The 25,116-nt window shown below is 34.6% G+C and overlaps 1 protein-coding gene across 12 annotated transcripts in view; it reads right to left on the bottom strand.

The window, feature by feature from the left end:
* The window catches only part of MARCHF1 (membrane associated ring-CH-type finger 1), a 639,638-nt gene that overhangs the window by 242,292 nt on the left and 372,230 nt on the right, over positions 1–25,116 (bottom strand). For 8 of the 12 annotated variants that reach the window (XM_074337792.2, XM_019737035.3, XM_074337796.2 and 5 more), the window contains one exon: positions 15,941–16,089. The exons of the other annotated variants lie outside the window; for them this stretch is intronic. In XM_074337792.2, the coding sequence (XP_074193893.1) occupies positions 15,941–16,051 (111 nt within the window). In that variant the 5' untranslated portion in view covers positions 16,052–16,089. The remainder of the gene's footprint in view (positions 1–15,940; positions 16,090–25,116) is intronic. 12 annotated transcript variants of the gene reach the window in all.

Consider the following 25,116-nt stretch of genomic DNA (forward strand, 5'->3'; position numbering starts at 1 on the left):
CTTTATATGGACCCATCTTCAGATCTACCCCTATGTACATGATAGTTGTAATTTATTTTCTGATACACACTTACTCTTTACCCTACATGTCAGGGCTTGTTAAAAGATGCACCTTGGTTTCTCTGCTATAAGTAATAAAAGCCCATCTTCAGAATAGGTAGACAAACACAAGAAATAAAAAGGGTCCTATTGGCCAAAGTTAACAGAGTGGTAGAAACAGTAATTATCAGCAGAAGAAAGTGTCCTCCACAAAAACAGTGATACCAAGAGGACCATTAGCAGGGAAGAGAGCAAAGGCTCCTTGATCACAGGGTTATGACAGAAGAATATGGGATAATTATTTCAGAGCCCATGATAATTAGCCCCCCAGAAATCTCACAGAGTAACTGGAGAACAAGCTGAGGAAGTTGAATTTTAGGTGAGCAACTTGAAGAAAACCATTCTAACAGGTTTTAATAATGGCTCTAAATATGCCACAGGCTTGTTTTAGAAGATAAGAATCTCCTATTTGAAGAGGAACAGTAAAAACACCACATGCTTGCCATCATAGGGGAGCTGAATATCTTACTAAAAGACACACGACTAGTTAGTGGCAGATTCAGAATGGAAAATGCCATGAATCACAATTAGAGGCAGGATTGGGAGCTGGAAGTGCTGAATTCTTGATCCAGTGCTATGAGACTTGGTCAAATCATTAAAACATTCTCAGCCTTAACTTGTCTATGACTCTACAAGTAGAAAGGAGCAGAGCTATGATTCAAATTAAGGAAATAGGAACAAAGAAACAGGTGGCACAGATGCCAAAATGGTAAGATAGATTTAAACACCAAAATTGAAGGTCATTAAACTCAAAAATAATAATAAAAAAAACAGCTGCTATGTGGATAAAAAAGTACAATAATAAGCTATATGTGAGACAAGTTAAATATAATGATAGATAAAAATGAAAATATTAATGCAAAAAGATATATCATACAAAAAATAACAAAGAAAGTTGGGGTAGGTAAACTAATATCAAAGTAGGCTTTAAGGAATTATTGCTGTGAATAGAGAACATTTTATAACGATAACATGGTCAATACATGAGGAAGATATAAATAAAATGTTATGTAACCAATAGCATAGCTTCAAAATATATAAAACAAAATCAACAAAATCAGAAAGATAAATCTATAATCATAGCGGAATCACAGCTCCCTAGAACTGTTAGAACAAGTAAACCAAAAGAAAATCAGTGGGGATATAGAATAGTTGAAAAATTGATTGACAAACTTGAGCGAACTCATTTTATAAAACACTACACCTGGTAAGTGCAAAACACATATTCTTTCCAAATACGCATAGAACATTTACTAATATTACCATTTGGTGGGATATAAAGCGATCTGAACAAATGTCAAAGAATTCAAATCAATAAAATTATAACTAGACACCCCCCCAAAAAAAAAAATCCTGAAAAGCTAAGAAATATACTTCTAATATCCTATGGGTTACAATCTCAGTGGAAGTATGAAACTATTGAATCAAATAATAATTAAAATGAAATATATTCCTGTATCACATAAGAGGTAAAGGAAAAGCTACACTTAGAGGCAAATTTTTAGCCTGAAAATGCCTATATTAGAAAAAAAGAAAGCTGATACTCAATGATCTAATTATTTGTCTCAGGAAATGAGAAAATAAACAACAAACTGAATCCCAAATAACAGAAGAAAGAAAACAGTAAATCAAAAGAACAAAATAAATTACAAACAAATTATACAGGGGCCAAGACCATTGAATAGGGAAAGAATAGTCTTTCTAGCCTTTCTAGTTAGCAGCAAATGGTGCTAGTGCAACTGGGTGCATGAACACCCACATTCAAAAGAATGAATGTGGATCCCTACTTCACACACATGCACAACGATTAACTCAAAGTGGCTTACAGACATAAACATAAAAGTCAAAACTATAAAATTCTGAGGAGATAGCACAGGAGTACATCTCTGTGATCTCTGGTTAGGCAGTGATTCCTTAGCTATATCACTGACAGCACAGACAACAAAAGAGAAAATTGATACGTTAATTTCATCAAAATGAAAAGCTTTTGTGCTTCAAAGTGCACCATCAAGAAAGTGAAAAGGCAATCCACAAACTGGGAGAAAATATTGCAAACATTTTCATACATAAAATCATATACAGATTTGTGTGCAGAATATATAAAGAACTTTGCTAATTTGGGCATAAAAAGAAAACCGAAAGATATTTTTCCACAGAAGATATATGGATGGCTAATAAACCCGTGAAATGATGCTCACCATCATCAATCATGAGGTAAATTAAAAATCAAAATCACAATGACCATTTCACACACATTAGGACAACTATAATCAAAGAGACAGACAATAACAAGTGTTGAAGAGAAAGCAGAGCATTGAAAACCTTACACATTCCATTGGAAATTTAAAATGGCACAGCCCCTGTGAAAAACATTTTGGCAATCCCTCACACCATTATGATCAATTGATTTTACTTGTAAGTATCTAAGCAAGAAAATGAAAATATTTGTTCGTATAAATACTTATACATAAATGTGCATAATAGCATTATGCACAATAGCCAGGAAGTGGAAACAACCCATATCAACTGATGAGTGGATAAGAAAATGTGGTGCAGTCATACAATGTAATACTATTTGGCAATAAAAAGGAATGAAGTACTGATCCATGCTACAACGTGGATGAACCTCTAAAACATTATGCTAAGTAAAAGAAACCAGTCACAAAAGACTACATGTTGCACAATTCCATTTGTATGTGAGATCAAGAATAAACAAATCTATGGAGACAAAGTAGATCAGTAGTTGGCCTAGGCCTGGGGTGGTGGGGGTTGAAGACGCGCTGGTGAGTGACTGCTAATGCATATAAATTTCCTTTGAGGATGCTGAAAATGGTTAAACACTAGATTAACGCCAATGGTGGCTCTGTAAATATAATAAATATAAAACTTGGTAAACAAACTAAAACCTATTGAATTGCATACTTTAAATGGGTAGACTTACTATTGTTTAAATATATCTCAATAGAGCAGTTAAGAAAAAAAAACATGCAATAGATAAAATTGACAAATAATAAAATTTGTTCTTTGGAAAATATTAGTCAGACCTAGTGAGAAATATCCATATAAAAAGAAACTAGTGAAAAATACCAATATCAGAAAGGAAAAGATAACATCATCATAGATATTATAGGCATCTAAAATATAACATGACCAATTTTATACTAACAAATTTAAGAATTAAGTATCATTTGGACAAAATGACCACATTTCTAGAAAAAACATGATATATCAAAACAGATACAGAAATGAAATAAATTCTACTTTCCACATTTTTGTAATTTGTTGAAATCTCTTTCACTGTTGTAGAATTAGTCCATTTTGTATTTTTATGTAATCCTTTGGTGTCTCAGGAAGGGAAGGGCGTGAATCACTGCCATGAAAGGGAAGTTGACATCTGAGTAGAAAGACAAGTATTTAAAGAAAAGCCAATGATTTGAGAGACACTTTTAATCTAATAAGAAAATATCACTTGATCCCTTTTAAATAACAAGGTAGAATACAATCAATTTTTTTATGGAGAAGCAAACTTATTTTTAATCTCTTCTCTACAATTACTTGTGTGTAGCAAAATCAATTTATTACACTTATGCAAAGATTAGCAAACACCTTGCATAAAGACTAAGTAAGAAACATGTTTTCTTAAATGTCTTTCACTAAGTGTAAGTATGTCTCTAAAAGAATTAATACAAGCCATTGGCAGTAGAGCTTACCATAAGACACTTCAGAAAATATAGTGAATAATGTGATTCTGGGCTTTGATAATATCATATGCATATGACTGCACTAACTTTTGTTTATTGTAACATAATGAGAGGCAATAACAACATCAGCAAAGCTATGTCCATTGAATAATATTGGTTTGTTTAATTTCCATAGGTGAAATCGCTCCACTCATGAAAACAAGACAACCAGTTTTTGTTTGCAGTCTCATTGCAATATGTATAATAAAATTTGGTTGGTGTGACAATGTGTCTGTGAAAGCTGACAAGCGGGTAACTGCAGTATACAAGCTATTTCATTTTTTATGTTTAAAGAATTACTGGATCGCTAAATTAAATTTTATTTCTGTAGGCTGTGTCAGACACATAAAAACCAGGTGTCTAAGTTTGCATTTCTGCATTTGAGTTGCTGGTTTCTTCATGTGGAATCACAAAGCTGTACGAACGGATTATTCCACCTAATAATTACAGTTGGCAATTACTATGGTGATATAAAAATTATTTAACGGGCCATCAATTGCAAGGTTGTTTCTGGCTTTTAACCTAGGGGATTGGCTTCATATGTTGAACAGACATTTAATGGATGATATTGTGTTAAACAGTTAAAACAAATTAAGCCTACACAAGAGAATCTATTAAATAACCTTATCCCTTCCTCCAGACATTTAATTGATAATTATTAATACCCATGAGGATGATCATCCAGCCAATTATTTCAAATATAGATCCAGCAACTATATTTTTCATCTCTAAATTCATTTTAAACACTATTTAAACCTACATTTAATTTGCACTCTAACACTTAATAGATACAAATAAAAATTTTAAAAGCAATTACCACTCCTATATAAATATAATGCACCGAGCTACTTCAGATCCTGATAAATCCCCTGGGACAAGATATTTAGCCAAAGCCTAACTTTTTTTTATCTGTGAAATGGGGAGATATATAGATAGATAGATAGATAGATAGATAGATAGATAGATAGATAGATAGATAGATAGATAGATAGATAGATAAATTCAAAGAAGTGTGTAACAAATTCAGATTTCATGTGAATCTGAATTAAATTTACTTCAGATTAAATAAAATTAAACTTTATACATCTAATACAGTCAGTGTTTTTATCTTTTCCTTGGCACATTCTTTGCAGCAAAGTGTATACAGCGCGGATTCTAGAATAAGGTTTACTAGCAGGGTAAACTTAGGCAAGTTACCTCTTTCCTCTGCAGAAGGGAGATTTTTTATATTTTGTACGGATGCTGTAGTAAGGATGAAACGAGTTGTTAACATATCATGTGCTCAGAACAGTGCCTAGTACATAGTATGTATTCAACAAATGTTAACTTTTGTTGCATTATTTTTCCCACTGTGTGTTTTGCCAAGTGAGCAAATAAAAATACTACATGTTGGATATTAAAGCTAAAGAAATTATACCAAACTGTTTAGTTAATTCCACTACCTATAGAAAGTATAATCCTGTATTAGGTTAAGTGTGTTTCTGTAACTCAATTCCTGAAGACGATTGTGTTTACTTACTACACCAAATCAATAATATGTCTTTCAAAGGAAACAGAACACAACAGTTTAATTTGTACATAAGTGGTTTGTACAGCATCATAGAATGCCCCTTCCTCTTCTCTCCTTACCACCATCCTCTTTACATCACCGACTCGCAGTGGTGCTTGGGGAACACTTGAACCCCCATAGCTGGGTTAGGTACCCGTCTGAGGGTTCTTCTTACACCCTTTGTCTACTCCCCATCCTACTCATTCATTTATCATATCATTTAGTACACCTATTCATTTACCTGTTTTCTTCACTAGGTTCTTGAGGATAAGGACGGTTTCTATTTTTTTTCAACACTATTTATTTATTGTATAGTACAGTGAGTGCTTGGCACATAGCTGACTCTCAATAGAGATTAGGTAAATGAAGATACTTTCTAAATAGGGTGATTACTGTGATTCAAATAGTTCTGAATCCCTCATTTCCTCGTGTTCTACTTACCCCTATTCTGTTCCTTGGTAACCGACAGCTCTGGAGTTCCAAACTGTAACTGGACAATGCACAACCATGGATACCAAACCGTTCATTAGGCAGTGCGATAACTACATGGTGAATGAATAGAGTACTTCTTCTAGGTTAAGCACTACCGTGTTATATCATGTGACTGTCGAATATTTCCATAAACAAGGTATTCTCTATGAAGTAGCATAGAAGACGGAAAACGTTTAGAATTCTGGACTCCTGCTCTGCCACTTACCTAGTCTTTTGAAACTTAGTTTCTCTTTCTATGTGATGAGAAAAATCATACCTACGTTAAGAGTTACCATAGGGTTTTTGGATACATTTCAAAACTTTTTGGAATAGAATAGGCATTAAAAATACTATTACTGTATTATTAGTTTTGGGGTTTTAAGATATAAATTTATCTAAGAGCTCTATCTTGTCTGTCTTTTGAATAAGAAAATGGTTGCACAGAAATAGCTCCGGAGTTTCGATCGTACTCTGACACGTGCCACTTATTCCCAGGGATAATTTTTGTTCTGAGGCCAAAACAAGCTGACTCAACAAATACCAACTCAATTGATCCTGCCTGCTTCCTCCCCACAAAGCATAACAGCACTCCCACCAAATCAAGGACAAAGAAGAAACCTTTGCCATCTGTGTCATTTGTGAGTGGAGAGAAACAATGTTCCCCAATTCCCCATACAAACGACAGGAAGTCTCTCCTATTTGGGTATACACAGCTTTGCCCATTTCTCCTCAGATAATGAAATTAGGTAGGATACGTAAAAACCAGTATGTTCTAAATACTACACAGGTAGTACAATTAAACAACTATTGAGAATTAAACATCTTTCTGAGGAGCTCACAATTTAATTTATATCTAAATTAAACAGACACATGACACATTTTGACAAAGAGCAGCTGTGTGCATGATCTCGTGATTTACTCCTCAGAGGAAAAGATCTCTTCATATGAGAAGCATTTTCACTCAACTATTACGATTATGAATAATCATGTTTTGACATTGTTCAGTAACTATACAATTAAAGTTAATATACTACTTTAAGCTGCACAGCAAATGTAAGTTTTCTTCATGGTGTGATGTAGCAGTCTCCCCCTTTGCATTCTTCAATTCAATCTGTTTCCATAACAACCACTGGGATATATTTTTAATGATTTTACTTTCTTACAAAAATCAAAGCTCTTGAAGGCATAATGTCATTTATTTAATTTCCCTCATTTGTTTTTTATAGTTATTCTAATAAAAATTTATATTTTATTCACTATTGCCTTTGGCAGTACTTAGTAAAAGCTCTGTAATATCTATTAAAAACAATAACTGATAAACGATCAAATAAGAAAGAAAAGGAGAAAGAAAATGAGTTTAAAAAAATCCTGCAAACTCTTCTTCCCTGACATAATTTATTTTCAGAATGCATAAAGGCCATTGCAAAATAAACAACTGGCCCACTTGCTCAGACACTAAAAGATGATATAGGAACATTTGTGACAACATGGATGAATCTTGAGAGAGTAATGCTGAGCGAAATAAGTCAGACAGAAAAAGCAGAGAACCATGTGATTTCACTGATATGTGGTATATAAACCAAAAGCAACAAAAGAACAAGACAAACAAATGAGAAACAGAAACTTATAGACACAGATAATAGTTTAGTGGTTGCCAGAGGGTAAGGGGGGTGGGGGGTGGGGGGTGGGAGATGAGGGTAAGGGGGATCGAATATATGGTGATGGAAGGAGAACTGACTCTGGGTGGTGAACACACAATGGGATTTATAAATGATGTGATACAAAATTGTACACCTGAAATTTATGTAATTTTACTAACAATTGTCACCCCAATAAATTTAATAAAATAAAATTAAAAAAAAAAGAAATAAAAAAGAAATAGAAATACAAAAAAAAAAGAAAGAAATAACAGTGAACCTGTTACAAATAAGTCAATAGATTTAATGAGAAATTTAATGTACTCAAATTCTTCTTTCGATTGACCTTTTTCTGGTTTTTTAAGAGAGGTTATGTTTGTGGGGCAATATCAGTCCATTTGCTACAGGCAGATATATGATTTCCTTTTAGCCTGGAAAGACTAAAAGTAGGCAAGGAAAATCATTGGAAAGAGAGTAGGGGAAGATGATTCTGGTAAATATAAATTGGTAAATGTGATTTCTTAATAAGGACAAATTTATATTTCATTGTCTTATGCATTGGGAAAACTACTGCAGTATTTTAAATTCTTACCAAAAGTAGCATTATATTATCACAACAGAATGTACTTTTTATAATCATAATCTTAGTTTCCAAAACTTTAATTCTATATTTTGGTTATAGAAATCATCTCAGAACTGTTTGATTTTTAAAATTAGTTCTTCCATATTTTAAGGCATATGACATTTCTAATTAGAAGAGGGAATTTAATATATGAGATACTGTATTTAATAGCACTTTATAAACAAACAAACAAAAAATCTCACTTTTGTTCAGTAAATGCTCTCTGCTCAAAGTATTTATTCATTCTACAAATTGTTTTAAGTTTCCTTTATGTTCCAAACACCAGAGAAATAGAGCTAAAATGGGACAAATCTTCCCTTTTTCCTATTATATCCTAGTGTGGAAAAACAAAAAATAAAGCAATATGCATTCATATTTATACAAATATTTTCAGATAAAGATGAGTGTATGAAAAAAAGAAAACCAGAATTGGCACAGAGAGTGCATGGGTGAGGAGCATAGTTGGTGCAATATTAGGAGTAATTTCAGTGCAGGCTATTATGGTAAATATGCCAAGTCCTGAGTGAAGAAGCTAAGCCGTGGAAAGATGTAGGGAAAGAAACTTTTAGACCTAGATCCATGAAAAATACATATATGGTCTTTATACCATCTCCTTAATTTATATAATAAACACCATCTCCATATTACTAATTTATGAAACAGAATAATTTCTCCCTCAGTTTTGTTAACATCCGTGCATAAAGATAGTTGACGAGGATCAAATGTTATGGTCATTGATCAAAAGGATAGAATTCTTCACTTCAATTTGGTGATTAAATATAATAAATTAGATTCAATACACCATACTCTAATCAATTCAACCAATAGCATTGCTGAATATCATGAACAGAAGTCAAATAATTTAAAACATTTTGCTAATTTTTAATACAAAATATTTCAGCCTACTAGAATTGGACATGGTGATTTTGAAGAGCAAATCATATCCACTCCACCTCACTTTTATAAGTTTTGGCACAAAATGAGGAAAGATATGCTATATTCATCTGTCTATAGTAAAAGCTCCACCTGACTTCCTTTCCTTTAGGTTTTCATCCAATTTTGTTTTCTTACAATATTATTGTAGGTTTTTCTAATGGTAAGATCAACTGTAATTAAAGTTATATAAACTCTATACAATTATTTATTTTCTATATGATATCCAAGGGATGCCAGGGTTCATTAAATTAAAAGAATGGGATTCTAGATGAAAACGTTTCCAGTTCAGGGCCTGATTTCTTCTTTATTACAGGAAAGTCCAAGTGGGCTGATTTAATACCGTATAATACAAAAGAAGTAACAGTAGAGCCTATGAGCAACGAGAACAACAAAAAAGCTGCTAATGTTATGATTCTTTAATTGAAACATACAATCCATCTACGTGCTTCTAAAATAAATAAACATAAAAGCACATCATTTTCATTTCTGATTTTTCATGAGCTTAAATAATATGGAACTTTCACCTTCGGCACAACTCTTCTATTTTGAAAATAAAAGATGACACAAACATGAATCTTTTTAGCAGCTTGTTTTACTAATACATACTTATCAGATTGTATAAGGAGGTACTTTGTCCAATAGCTGCAAATTTCATTTTAAAAATGCGTATTATCTATAAGTTACATCTTATTCCTGTGAAGAGTTCATAGTAAATTGGAAAAATCTTGGGATTTAAATTCAGACAGAATTCAGTCTCATCAATTCTTCCTTCTTACTTGCTATACCTAAGAGAGTTATGTAACTTTGTTGAGTTATGTTTTCACTTGTAGTACGCCAACAACTGTATCACTTCTGATAATGGGTGTGGTATATAAATAGCCTGCAAATTAGAAGACCTGGGTCCTTATGATTCGGAGTAAATTACCTAAACTCTTACGAATATATCTATTTCATTACCATTCAGCTCATTAATTTTGTATTGTATAAATCTCAGTATGGTGGTGAGCTATGATGAAACACTGGACACAAAAATTATAAAGCTTTATGACTATTACAAATCATTTGAATTTTATATATATGCATTACACACTTCTTGAAACCTTTCTTAGCCAGTCTCTTCTTTCATCTTTTCTAGAGCAGCAAGCACCTCAACACAGACCATGTACATAGAAGGATGGAAAATGTGGCCTGAGCCAATGAATAAATGTTTGGAAATGGCAAATCTCCTCATCAAACACACAGAGTGACACAACTATAGTCTATTTATAGTCTCAAAGAATTACCATTGATTATAAAAAAGTAACTTTCTCTGGAGTTGTTGATAACTATCTAAAATGACATTTTTTCATCTTCCTAGTTTGAGTTCCATAGATTTTTTTTCAATTCTATCCCTCATAAAAATCTTTCACCTTCTTATTTCTGACTCTGATAATCTCCTTTGCTCTCATTTTAAATTTAATATTGAAACCCTGATTTGATTCAGGAAATTGCTTAAGGGTGTAGTCGGTATAAGGTACTTTTTTGTTTGTTTGTTTTTAACATGTAAACTTGTGATACAATAGATTTAAAAGAGATGTTTCTTCCTTGCTTATCATACAAGGGGCTCTCCTACCCCTTAAGTTACAATTGTGAAGATTGTCATTTACTAAGTTTAATCTCTCAAACCTCTCAGTGTTCTCATTCAATTTGAAATATTTTAAGCTAAATAAATATTTTCTGAATTTAAAAAATCAGGTAGTCTGAATTACCTTATAGATTAAAAAAGAAAAGAAAAACTGTTTTTCAATTAGGTCAGTTATTGAGGATGCAATCGTGAAAATGGCTATGAAATTGGACATATTTATATCAGTCAATGCGGAACAGATAATGATCCAACAGACACACATAACCATGACATTACAAAGGCCCTATTTGTCCTTATGCCACACTACGAGGTATTATCTCATTTACAATCTTTGTGCTTAGCCAAATGTATACAATTCAAAAAATGACTGTTTTCGGCCCCCAACCTGAGACAGACATGGTAGAATAGCCCTCTAGATTTAGACTCCTAAGATTGTTAGAACACCTAGTGTCACCAGTTATTACCTAAGGAACTTTGAGCAAGTTTTTAAATGTCTCTATTCCTCAGTTTCCTTGTCCATCCAGTAGGGCTAATAACCATAGCTACGCTTCACTGGATTCTTGTGAGTATTAAAAATGAGAATATGTGTAAAATGCATAGAAAAGCTCCTGGCATATATTAATCAGCCATCTTCCTCCTCCTCCTTATCATCATCATCTTTAATGGGGGTATGATACGTACAGGAAAGCCTCCAAGGTTCTGGATGACAGCAGAGACATAATAAAAGCATGGGTATACAAAATGGAAATGTAGGACAAAACGCCACCTCTCTCTCAAAGAAGAAATGCATTTGTAGTAGAGGCTGGCCATATGCTCTCAATTTCGTAATTTTGGTGATATGGGATGACTCTATATCCCATCATCCTAACAGATACACTGAGGTATGTCTCTGGTTTCCAACCAATGGTACCAGAGTAGAAGGGATACACGTTACTTCCAAACCTAACCAGGTACCTCCATCATCGCCGACTCCTACTCTTTCCATTACGTGATAAACTCAGACAAGATAGCAGTCCCACGAGACAGGAGGAGCAGGGATCCCTGCATTCATTGTTGGAGAGTCAAATGTCCTGCATCGGACTGAGTCATGCGCAAAAGCAAACTTCTGTCACATGAAGCCTTTGAAACGTCTGAGTTTAGCTGTGACAGCTCCTATTCTTCATTTTTATACTCACGACTAAGCTGCTGTCACTCAGCTCTAAATGCATTCTTCCATATTCTACTTTAAGATGCTGCGGCTGGGAACCTTCAAACCAGATTTCTCCCTTTGACATTTACCTCTTGGTCAGGTTCTGCCAATGTCAGTGCTACAGGAAGCTAGTATACGGAAGGAGAAAGAAAAGGCTCGCTTCTTGCTTACCCTCTGTTTCTGTTAGTGCCATCCCAGTAACACTTCTTTTAGTCAATAGTGAAAGGTGGGTACAGTTTCTCATTTTTTCCCCACACTCTTTGAACTATTAGGTTGGTGCAAAAGTAATTGTGGTTTAAAAGGTTAAAAATAATTGCAAAAAACCACAATTATTTTTGCACCAACCTAATATCTTTACTGCACTGTCCCCTTCCTCCCACGTGAATATATAAGGGCTGAGAAGTGCACTCCCTTCAGGGGTCTGGATCAACTTCAGAGTTTACTACAGCAGCTGAGAAGCATCTCTCCTCAGAGTCTGGGGTACAGTTCAGCCTCTTTTCCTTCAGCTTTTGAGGTTAGAATAACTCAAGTTTCCTCCTTGTGTTATTCTTCTGTATGGATGGTTGTTACTTCCAGCAGTAAACTTGTGTACCTTCTTGACTTTTGATTTTTGCAGTCTTGCAAGAGCAGATTAAATAATTTTTCATATTATATACTCTGTTAAAATTACTGGGTTCTGCTTACCTGGCTGTACCCCCAACTTGTCTAACTATTCAAATATAGAAATTGGTAGCTGAAGCCTGTGCTACCATAAAAAAAAAAAAATCTCAAATAGGTGGCATTTGTTTAATGGTTGAGCCACGGGTAGCAAGGAAATGGATTTCAAAGGTCAAAAAGCCATCTAGCTACATGATGCATTGGAAAACTCTTGGTAAAACTGCTGTTTGATTTCACTTGGGAAACAGACAGTAGGCCCCTGTGGGGCTGGCAACACTCAACATAGATTGAAAAACAAAAGTTAATAATGTACGTGGAGTATTACTGGCTACATTCAGCGAGGTGTTACAAGAGAAATGTGAGCTCAGAAACTAATTAGCTAGAGTAGAAGAAGATCTGACACAGAAAGAGAGAATCCAGAAGTTTCAGAGATTATTGGACAAAATGTCTGGCTTCTTCTAAACCCCAAATGGAGGGACACGACACCAGGGCAAGCATTAAGTAACAAAGGTCCAATAAAAATGTACATATGAATAAAGTAACTCAGGGCAAATATGAGATTTAGAGCTAAAGTAAAACTCAAATGCACAAAGTAACTCGGGTAGAACATCAGGTCAAGGACATGGTCCTCCTGCCTGTTTTTCAAGACAATATCATCTCGAAAGAGAGACACAGGAGAAGAGGAAGTCAAAGGCACCCAAGAAACAACTTTCCTAGGCAAATGGACTATCAGGAGGCAAACAGATCAGAACCCTATGAATGTTTCAGAAGACCGTAGTAGTAAAATACCATGATCCCACATATATGAGCCTTGAAATATTTAAGACTTAAAACAACTCTTGGCCCATAATTTTTCCCAAATGGGAAAAAATATTTAAGGCTGCACAACCCTCAAGAGGCACGTCAAAGATGGACAAGGAGAATGACAGAAAAGAAAGAACTTCCCGGGAGCACATCCAGAAGCTAAAAAGAACCATGGACAGGGGAGATGGACAAAGCCTATTCAAGGGTCCTCCCTGACATCCAGATTAGGGAGACTTTATAATGTCTGTCTAGTAGGATTTCACCTCTGATTTCCATGTGTATCTGATTCTTTCTTTTTCCAAGCATGAGTATTTATTGTGGTTTCCCTCTCCCTACTCCTTACCAGTACATTGGGTATAAATCCACGTTGAAAGCTGGTTGCAAAATACGGACAATTTATTCATAGGTGATTCACCATCATCATTATTTGATGAGGACAATGAATAAGCAGAAATCATGGACATGAGCTGAATCCATGACTGACTGAAATAATTTTTAGTTATCTTTCTTGGAGTGTAATGATCCTTCTTCATGAAGGAGTGGAAACATGACATGAATATATGATGACCAGAAATGTGGGCTAGGGCAAAGAGGGGCTAGGTGCTCACCAATTCCATCTGCTTTTCCTGACAACATAGATCCCTAACATTTACGAGCCCCCACACCTCTTACAGTGGGGCCATGAAACTATGTCCTGGCCAATGGAAGGATGGCCACACATTCAATGCTGCTTCATAATAGCCCAAGCACAATGCACCATGTAGTCTCTTTCCGCAGTGACATGAGAGGCCACGTGCTTAAGAAGGCAGAATCACAAAATGAAAAGAGTCTCTATCTTTGCATCATCATTTGACAGTGAACCTCAAAAGAGAGCTGCCTAGGACACATGGGTCATGACATAAGAATGAAATATTTGATTTTTCTATGTTAAGAAACTGAGATTTTGAAGTTATGTTACAGTGCCTAGATTTTACCCCATCACATAGCATTAGATATTAAAAGATTAATAACTGGATTTAATTAAATTGGTAACTTGATGTCTTTTTCCCTTTACAAAAAGTATTTGAAGGAAAAGAAAATGTCATCAAGAGAGTGAGACAGTACGTATAGTAGAAAAAGCCTTGCCTTAAGAAGCCTAGTTTCCACTAATCCTTTTTCATTTACTAGCTAAGTGACACTTGTAAAGTCAATTAATTTTTCTGGACCACAGTTTCTACACATCTGTAAAATAAAGCTAATATTAGGTTACCCAATTGTAAGAGAAAGCCAGGACAATTGTTGGCTCAAGGTTTTGATCTGCACTTCTACGAAAAAGGAATTAAGCATTAAAGCCACTCTTATGAAAGCACAGAAGTAACTTTTTTTATTTAAAAATTAGCTACTGCATGACACATGACAAAGTGCAGCTTTATGAATAAATATTGTGTAATACGTGTTTAAGTGGTGTTACCCATGCCAAGCAATTTTATTGAAAATAATAATTTACAAAAGGTGATATTAGAGAGAGATGAAGCAGTGCAGATGACATTTCAAAGATTTTATTCCCTAGAACTTTGACTTTTTAGTCATGTTGCTCACATTTCTCCATACCCTCCCCCCCTCTCCCCACAATCTAAGGTGATAAAACTTAAGCAAAATTCCCACTTCTATGTTTTGTCAACAGAAAGTCTATTCCTTCGGATGGTTTCTCTTGATATCCACTCAATAATGTTTATTCAAGATCATTATTTCTACATAAAATAATAGAAATTATCAAGTAACGCAAAAATTATCGAGTAATGCAAAAGTAAAAATAAATAAATAAATAAATAATTTTAAAAACCCTAAAATATTTGCTCATATTCAATTATGCATTCATCAACTAATAAAATCAAGGCTAATGAAAACACTTGTGTTCTTATAAAATGGTAAAACAATAATTAAAATATATCTAATATGTCAAACTAAAGTGCAGAGAGTAAATGGAATTTTCCTTCCTTAAAATGAAGAATGTTGCAGCCAAAATCTACATGAAGAGCATAAAAAACTCCTTTTGCTAATGAGTTCTCTTTTCTCAATCACTGGGAAATAATGGCTAGTTAAAGTCAAGCATTTGAACTTAAAGCAGACAACAAAACATGAAAGTATGTCATTCATTATCTTGTCTTCAAATCATGTTTGCAATTATTTAACTGAAAATTTTAATTTTTGAATTCTTTTTGCAGACATTTTTAGAATATATGTTAAAAATATACAGAAGGTATGTTCTGATTTCCATTGTTTTTGAATAATTCTGTACTTGTTTTGCTCCATTGACTCCATTACACAAGTACAGAATGCAAGATAGGAACTTTAAATATCTCTTTAAGGTCCCTAACATAAAGGAAGAGCAAAGAAATAGAAAGAAAAGGAAATTGTTGTTTAATCTGAATTAAACTCTGATATTATATGGCATTAAGATATATATATCTATGAATAGTCATTAACTAAACTGAATCTATATGAACATAATACAAGTGCAAATACTATTGTAAACAAGAATAATGTATACTTAGAAAGTCATCCCTCTCCTCATTTCCTTTGCATTCCATTTACATACAAGCTATTTTGAGGTAAAATAACTTTTCACTCACCAATGAGGAGGTTTGTGAGGCATCAGCCAAATCCCCTGAGATCTCGGGTGTTCGCGTGTTGTTTGGGATTCTGTGAGGGTTACGGGCTATCGCTTCACACCAGCCCAGCATTTTCTCCTTCCTCTTATCCCTTTTCAATTTCTGAAATTCTGAAAATAATTTACATTCCCTGAAACAGGTCACTCTTATTAGTTGTCGACGTTTGGAAAATGTACATAATTGAAATTAAATAAGCAAATTAATGAAATACCAATGGAGACATTTTATTTTACCCAGGGGTTATGGGAAGGAAAAGAATATGCCGATTATCAATAATATCCCAGAGCCACAGGGAATGAAAACAGTACACATCTATTCAAAGAGCCTAACAACTTTTATACCCCAATTTGTGACACTTCTAGATGGTGGAAATTCCTTGCATCGGGTTCTAAGTATTACTTTCAGGGATCAGTTTATAACATGAAGTTCTTAACTTGGGAGCTAAGAACAGACCCAGATGCTGATATAATTACATATTACAATGACGTCTAAAATTTGTCATAGATTTTCAGCTGATTGCTCCTACAGATGCAGAATAAATTGAACACAGGCCACTGACAGGGATTACTCATTCTATCAATGGGATGATTATCTCCCTTGTAAAGTTCTGCCCACTAAAGGAGAAATTTTAGTGCAAGCTTGGTAAATTTCATATATGGCATCTAGCACCAATACAATCTATTCAAAAATAATATTTAAAAAAAATATCCTTATTATCTCATGAGTAAAAATGTTCCACAACTCCTTCTAGCTTTCCAGAATTTCCCATTTGGGGGAACTTTTCTTTTTTGTCTTTGAAAAAGTTGTATCAACAATGACTTTTAACATAATGGAGAAAACATTCTTTCCCTTTTAAAGTTTTATAGCCTACTTTTCCGCTCCACCACCCTCAGTAATTAGAAATAGTTTATTGCAGGTCTTTAGTTAAATGCATTACAGTGTCAATTAAATATCAAAAATAATGTGGAGTAATTATTTTTCACAGCATCCAAAGCAATTAGCAATCTGGTGGTTTATAACATTTCAGGGATTCAAAATAGCACATTGCATAGCACTAAGAAAAGTAACATAAAGGTTGCACTAACAGATTGATGAGTTATTATCCTAAATGACAAAATACTCAAGTTAAATGGATCTGAACAATGTAAATAGGGAAGTTATATATTTAAAAAAAACGTTAAGTCTAAGATACTCAAAGGAATGGATTTCTTAATAAGGCTGAACATCTAATATGAGTGAATCATTCATTTGAGATACAGGGAAATGGTTAGGGAGCTTGAAAACAATTGTTTGAATGAGCAACAAATTATTAACACTTGCCATTTCCAACACATTGCTTAAGATTTTATTGAAAATTCTTATCTATGTTATACAAAATCTGCCTATCCAACTAATTGGTACTCAACAAAAAGTAAATATTTCTGCATTTCCCAGCACAGTATCTTGGTTATTCATCAGCTTTAAATTACATTTCTTGAAGTGTGCTAAGAGTAAATGAAAATTAGTATCTTTATTCAAAGGCAAGGAGTGCAATGATACATAATGACCAAAAGCGTTTAATCAAGTATAAACAAATGTTCTACTTGTAAGTCATCTGCCATTTTTTTTTTTTAATTTTCACTCTATAATTAAATATCACTTTAGTACTTATAATAAAATCTTGAATCCATGCCTAATAAAGTAGCCCATGACATTATGATATCATTAGTACCCATTCTGGGATATGTTCTTAAAGGCAGCCAACTTCGTATTTCTTGTTAAGTTTCTGAGATTACATAAAACAGTTTCATTTCATTTGCAGCATGCTTCTGTGGTGGGAGTGGTGGTGGTCACCGTTATGCAGTCAGCATTAACCCATAATTTTTTATGAGCTCCTACTATATTATATAGGTACTGGAGTAGGTATGGAAGAGTCATGAGAGAAAGATTACTCTCATTTTTGATTTGAGTTGGATTCGTTGCAATGTTCTAGAGAATTTTAAACACCAAAAACAACTAGGATCATTCTGACTCAGTTTCCATTTGTAAATTTATTTGCTCAACTCCAAGGTGACTGCCTGCTTCTTTTCATCTTAGATGTCTTCCCTGAACTTGGCTTGTGCAAATCATTTCTTTGAACTGTTTTGTTGAATTGCTATCAACAAGTCATCATGAGAAGAGCTATTAAAATTTTGGCTATACCTACTAAGGTAGTACAATAAAATGTCAACTGTATTCTAATTCTCTTTTGCATGTAACAGTTATTATTTTAATTCTAGAATGATTAGACATGCTAAATAATTCAACAAGTTAAAATATATACCTTTTTACCTAATAATGTATTCATAATAATCACTGAATATTCACCATGGACATTGTACTCTCTGTTGTGGGAAAACGGAAAAGAATCACGGTACAAGGCTATGGCCTTGAAGACTGGAAAGTTGATAACTGAACTTGGACATAATCATAGGAATATTTACAAAGAAAGTTAAAAGTATGAAATGGTGAGAGGAATCTACATAGCTTCAGTTCAGCTTTCAATATACGCATGAAGAATATACGAGACTATAAAAAAGACCTATGATGGTTATATTACTACATCAGCACATTCACAGCATATTGTGAGAGAGAAATTTTGTCTAACAACTTGCTCTGTATCATATGCACCCACTGACATTACCAGCCAGTCACCTTACAATAAAAAAATTTTATCTGGAAGAAACCAATGTTCAAATGGCCTCAAAAGAAGCAGCATGGGTATAGGCAAATTGAAAAGAAGGGAGTTAGGGAAAAAGAGAGATTTACTGCCTTATCCCATAAATCCCTGTGGGTAAGAGACTCTGATGGTTGCTCAAGATAATACCTTCTTTTATATTATCACAAAACAGTCAGAGTTCAGGTCATATTACAAAGAAATCTTTTTTTGCATCACTGATGATAAAGTAGAGATTCCAGAAATAGTTTAGGTGATTCGAGATAACTAAAAGGTTAATAATTGTGGACTGTTGAGCCTCTGCAGACCAGCATTCTTCCTACGCAGGTCAGGAGTACTCATCGTATTCTTATGTGTAAGAATGTACGGTCCGTCAGCAAAGGGCAGGCAAATTATGAGAATTTATAATTAACCCTAAAGCACTTTAAACTGTAAGTATCATTAGTATTATATCAGAAGAGGAAAGTGGTCATTAAGCATTCATGTTAATTGCTATCTAACCATTGAACCAAACTAATATGAGATGCAGCAATGAGCAACTTATTTAATGATCACAGGAAATTGAGATTTAACTAAGCTTAATTTTTAATATGCTACTTCAAGCAGATATTTAATTTAATAAATAGGAGCACAGTGCATTCTCTGTGAACTAAATTGATAACAAATTAAAATTATGAAGAAAAATTGCAAAGCAATTGGGTATGTCTCATGGAGGATAATTTATTTTTAATTCAGAACACTGAATGCTTCCTTTGTGCCAGACACTGTGCTTGGAACTACTGGTGCAGGGATGAAAGAGATCCAGAGCTCAGACATAATAGGGAAACTGACAAGTAGACCAACTTTGATAGCAGTGCAATGAGTAAGTACTATGAAAACTTTGAGAAAAGATGGTTGACTTATTATCAGCTGAAGAAGAGGTTGATTTTGGATGACTTTCCAAAGACAATAGAATTATAAATAATTTACATGACAAGTAGTACTATTCCAAAGGCTTCTGCCACCACCAGCTGTACTGCACAACTCCAGGGGGCGTCATTCACATTGTAATCCATGTAAATAGCGCTGAGCTCCAAGAGATGTTCTTCATATAAATCGCCCTGTGAACGATGCACATGGAGCTGTACAACATGGCAGAAAGAAAGCCTAGCTGATTTCTCCAAGTGAAGCTTATTACTCTTGCCTTATTGTACCCTAGTCTAATGCAATTTAATCTTAAAATAGGATCTTTTTCCCCCATAGGACAAAAAAAAAAAAAAAAAAAAAAAACAATCCCCTGCCTCTATGTTGCTTCTCCATCTCCTCAACTATTTCCTTCCTAAAATTTGCCCATTCCATATCACATCCAGTAAGGTACAGTTAAGGGGTGGGCCAAATGCTTCCTGCTTCACCACATACATGTTCCTGAGAAAGCCCTCCCCACAAGCACACACCTCCTCTCATACAACCATCCTCAAACTTGAGTCTTAAGAATAGTCCTTGTCCAAAAATGTGAAAGGGTTTTTCACTTGAAAATTTGATGGATTTGACTATATATTTCTTGAGCGTAGTGTCACTAAGAAATATGTCTCAACTATTGAACACTTTCTTCCCCCAGAATAATAATGAAGTTCAATTTCCATTTTCAAAGAAACAACTTGCAAATAAGAGAAGGAACAGTTAGGAAGATGCTTCCTTTCCTCATTTAACTGCATATCTCTGAGAATTAATGTTTGTTCCTTGGAGAGGTGTGTGTGTGTGTGTGTGTGTGTGTGTGTGTACGCGTGTTCTAAGAGTACTCCCTAGATATTCAGAAAACTAGAACATGCATGCCCAAAACTCACACCAACTGCTACTCTGAAACCCTGTGTGGATGTTGTGAAGTACTTACGCACAACTAGGAATTGTTCCTGCAGACTTGGAAGTACTAATGACTACCAAGGACTACATACTGGGGATGAATTTTGGAAGCCTTTAGACCAGATCAGTATATTTGTTAAATTTACTGCTATGAAATGGAGATGTGTCCTGGGGGCCTTCTGGTTTCTATAAGTAGGATGTGAGGTTTCTCAAACGGAAAGAGGTTCAAAGCTGTATTCTAGGATATGGAACACTCACTGACATAGAAGAGCGATAAATAATTGTTGATAATAAAATGAATGATAAAGAAAGAGTTCTTCTTTGAGTAAAGTTAGGAAATGGGAACAACCATAAGGTGACTCATAGTGAAGGTTTAAATTCTTCAGTGCGTTTTCTTGGACTAGAGCAGAGATATTTTTAGTATACAGTTTTCTTCTTAAAAATTCTCCCTCCACCTTGCAATTCCTTTTAGAAGTACCAATCTTTCTGTGAAGTCTAAGTTATCCCAGCTTTGTGAGGAGGACTGGGGGTGAATAAAGAAACGGTGCAATAAAAGGCAGGAGGGCTCTCAATCCCTCCTCTGTTGAGGCAGTCTAGAGAGAGAAGCTATTTTGGAAAAAATAGTTTTGGTGCCAATAGGAGCCATAACGCTAAACACTGTTAGAAATAGGAGAAAAAGCAGCTTCCGGAGGCAACTTTGGGAAAACTACAATAACAGTGACTCCTCCAGTCTGAAAATACTAAGGGAAGTGACTCAGCCGATGAAGAGAAAATCACACATAAATACCCACACCAGAGGTGGGGGAGTTGTTCTTTAGTGATGACTGTAAAGCTTTTTCATGAAATGGATCATGCTAGCTCAACACTCACCACACAAGTTGGACCAATATTTTAGGCATAAAACAGAAAACTTGAGGAACTTCCAGTTTAATCTCTGGCATGTAAAAAGTCTGGAAATCATCACCCCCATCCTTACCAAAAGATAAAGCTTAGCAAACTGAAAATCAATGATTTTTCTTGGAATCATCAGAGAATGAGGTTATAAAACAAACCTACCACCCCAAAATATGGAGAGACAGGTGAATACACAGAAACATGGTCAGTTGCAGAATACATGGAGAGAAGCTGCAGTAATTTTGATATATTATTGGAGGCACAATGTGACCTAGCTTGGGAATGAGATCCTGGAGGCTGCATTCTTACTGAGAGCCCCACACTTCCCTGGGTTTTACCAACAGGAAACTTACGTAGATCTCATGATGAATAGCAGAGCAAGGTACCATGTGGCACTAGTAGGGAGAAGGGAAGAGTAACCATCATGAAAAATAACAAAGAACTACTCTCCAGAGAAAATATCCCAGCAGTCTTATTAACCTACCTGGATGAAGGGCATTTGTCCTGCTCTGGGACTTTCTAGCCTTCTTGTGTCAATTAAGGTGGGGAGGAGAAGCTAAGAAACACTTGTGAAGGCCACAGCCCAGGAACACAGGCCCATTAAGAGACTTAGATTTAGTCATAAAATTATACTTTCCCTCTGTTGTACTTTACCACCATACCAACAGGGCTTCACGACAATAACAGATTACAGCTTAAAGAATTTCAGGTACAAACTCTCTTTGAGAAAAAGTGCTTAGGGAGACTCAAAGTCAACAGGACAGACAAATGCAAGGACACTACAAGAATTCGAAGCATCCAGTAGCTATAGCTAGCAAACATTAAATACAGCCCAATTTCTAGCCAGAATAACCCAGAAAAGAATACATCGTATGTGGCTTTCAGCAAAATAATTAGAAAGCATACTAAAACGTAAAGAAAAAAAATCTGAAGGAGGCATATAAAAGCATCAGAATCAAATTCAGATATGACACAGATATTGAAATTACCCAATAGGCAATTTAAGATATCTATTATTAATATACAAAGGCAATTATGGAAAAAGTAGATAACATTCAAGAACTGATAGGTAAAGTAAGGAGAGAGATGGGAACCCTGAGGAAAAAATCAACATGAAATGCTGGAAATCAAAACACTGTAACAGAAATAAAGAATGCTATTGATGGACTCATTGCTGACTGGACATGTCTCCCAAAAGCATCAATGAGCTTAAAGATAGAACAATAGAAACTTCCAAACTGAAATGAAAAAAGAACAACAACAAAAAACCCACAAAAGAGTAGAACATCCAAGAAATGTGGGATTATTTTTTAAAAAGATGTAACATATGCATAATTTGGGAGAAAAAAGAGATAACAAAGAGGAAGAATTATTTGCAGGATACAAGATTAATCACTTTCCTATATACTGTCAATGAACAATTGGAATGTGAAATTAGAAAAAGCAATACCGCTTTCAATAGCCCCCAAAAATAAATATTTAAGTGTAACTCTAACAAAATTGATATAGTATCTATATGAAAACTATAATATTTTGATTTTAAAAATCAGAGAAAATTTAAATAAATGCAGACATATTCTGTGTCCATGAATGGGAAGACTCAGTACTGTTAAGACATCAATGCTTCCTAACTTGAGTTATAGATTCAGCACAACCTCAGTCAAAATCCCAGCAAGCCATTTTGCAGATATTGACAAACTTATTCTACAGTTTATATAGGAAAGCAAAATACCTAGAAAGCCAATGTAGTGAAGAAGTATAAAGCTGAAGGAATCACACTACCTATTTTCAAAAGTTTATACTGTAAAGTGACAATAATCAAATCAGTGTGGTATTGGCAAAAGAATAAACATATGAAGCAATAGAACAGAATACAGAGTTCAAAAATAGACTCACAATTATAATTAAATCATCATTTGAAAAGAGCAAAGGCAATTCATCGGCAAAAAAGATTGTCTTTTCAATGAATGTTTCTGGAAGAACTGGACATCCACAGGTAAAATATTAAATCTATACACAAAACTCTATGCTTTTAACAAAAATTATTGAAAATGACCTAATTTAAATGCAAAGCTATAAAACCTCTGGAAGAAAACAAAGGAGAAAATGTGGGTGACTTTACACTCAGCAATGAAGTGGTAGATACTACAATAAAATGACAATCCATGAAAGAAAAAACATTGGCAAGTTAGAATTTACTAAATTCTTAAAATTCTACTCTATAAAAGACTTATAACAGAATGAAAAGTCAGAGAGATAATATTGAAAAATGCCTATCAGATAAAGGACTTGTATCTAAAATACACAAAGAACTCTTAACACTCAAAATTAAGGAAAAAACCAACCCAATAAAAGATGGGCAAATGATCTGAACAGACATCTCACCAAGAGGATCTACAGATGGAAATAGACATATGAAAGTTACTCACCATCATATGTCATTAGGAAATTGCAAATTAAAACAATGAGACACCACTGCAGCACTATGAGAATGGCTCAAACCCAACAACCTGATAATACCAGATGCTGGCAAGGAAGTGACTCAACAGGGACTCTCGTACATTGCCGGTGGGAAAGCACAACAGTACAGCCACTTTGTTAAAGAATTTGGTAGTTTCTTACAAAGGTAACATTAGTCTTACCATACAGTCCAGCAATTGTATTTGTAACCAGTTACCCAGCTGACTTGAGAACTCTGTTTCCACAAAAACCTGTACACAAACGTTTATAGTCGCTTTACTTGTAATTGCTAAACATTGAAAGCAACCAATACATCCTTCAATCGATGAATGGATAAATCAATGGAGGTGCATCCACATAACGACATACTATTCAGAAATACAAAGAAATGAGTTAGTAAGCCACAAAAAAAGCATGGATGACTCTTAAATGCATATTGCCATGTTAACAAAGCAGATCTGAAAAGGGCTTGTTTATGTATGATTCCAATTACACGACATTCTAGAAAAGGCAAAACTATAGCAACAGTAAAACGATTAGTGATAGCGCAGTGGACTAATCTATATGACACTGTAATGATGAAGACACTAGGCTACACATTTGCACAAACCTATAGAACATCACAGCACAACGTGCAAACTTTGAAATGTGAGCAAATTAAACCATATTACTTAAGAGGTCAGGGAATCCCAAGATGGAATGAGAAAGATACAATCTACATATATTACAAATGTATGAAACAACCTTACTACAGAGGGTGAGGGGAAATGTGCTGATCTAAATGACTTTAGAAATGAATGGAGTCTGTCAGATGAAAGCAAACAAATATTGTGTACAGGCACTGTGCTCTAGTTATTAAAATTGTTCCCTGTAGAGGTACGCGTTAACAATTCTAATACGGTCATACACATACACTGGAATTGAACAATTAGCAAGTGATTGGCAGATAGTGAGGGCCAGGATTCTCAGTGGTGGAGTGGGAGGTTTCACATAAGCACAGGGAGCAGGCACATGACACGTGGGATTAGAGATGGAGATATCAGTACGATTAGACTTGGAGACATCAGTATGAACTCATGTTTAGCTTAATAAAGATACATATGATTACATACAGAAATACTTATAACTATGTGTCCATACACAGATACATACATCCTTGCTCTGTCAGTTCAGACAGCCCAGAAACAATGATAACCCAGTAGCAATAAATATACCTAGAGTCCAGATTTTGGTTTCTACTACTATTCTC

The sequence above is a fragment of the Rhinolophus sinicus genome, chromosome 15, assembly GCF_057876585.1.
Source record: "Rhinolophus sinicus isolate RSI-liver-muscle chromosome 15, RSI-T2T, whole genome shotgun sequence".
NCBI lineage: Eukaryota > Metazoa > Chordata > Mammalia > Chiroptera > Rhinolophidae > Rhinolophus > Rhinolophus sinicus.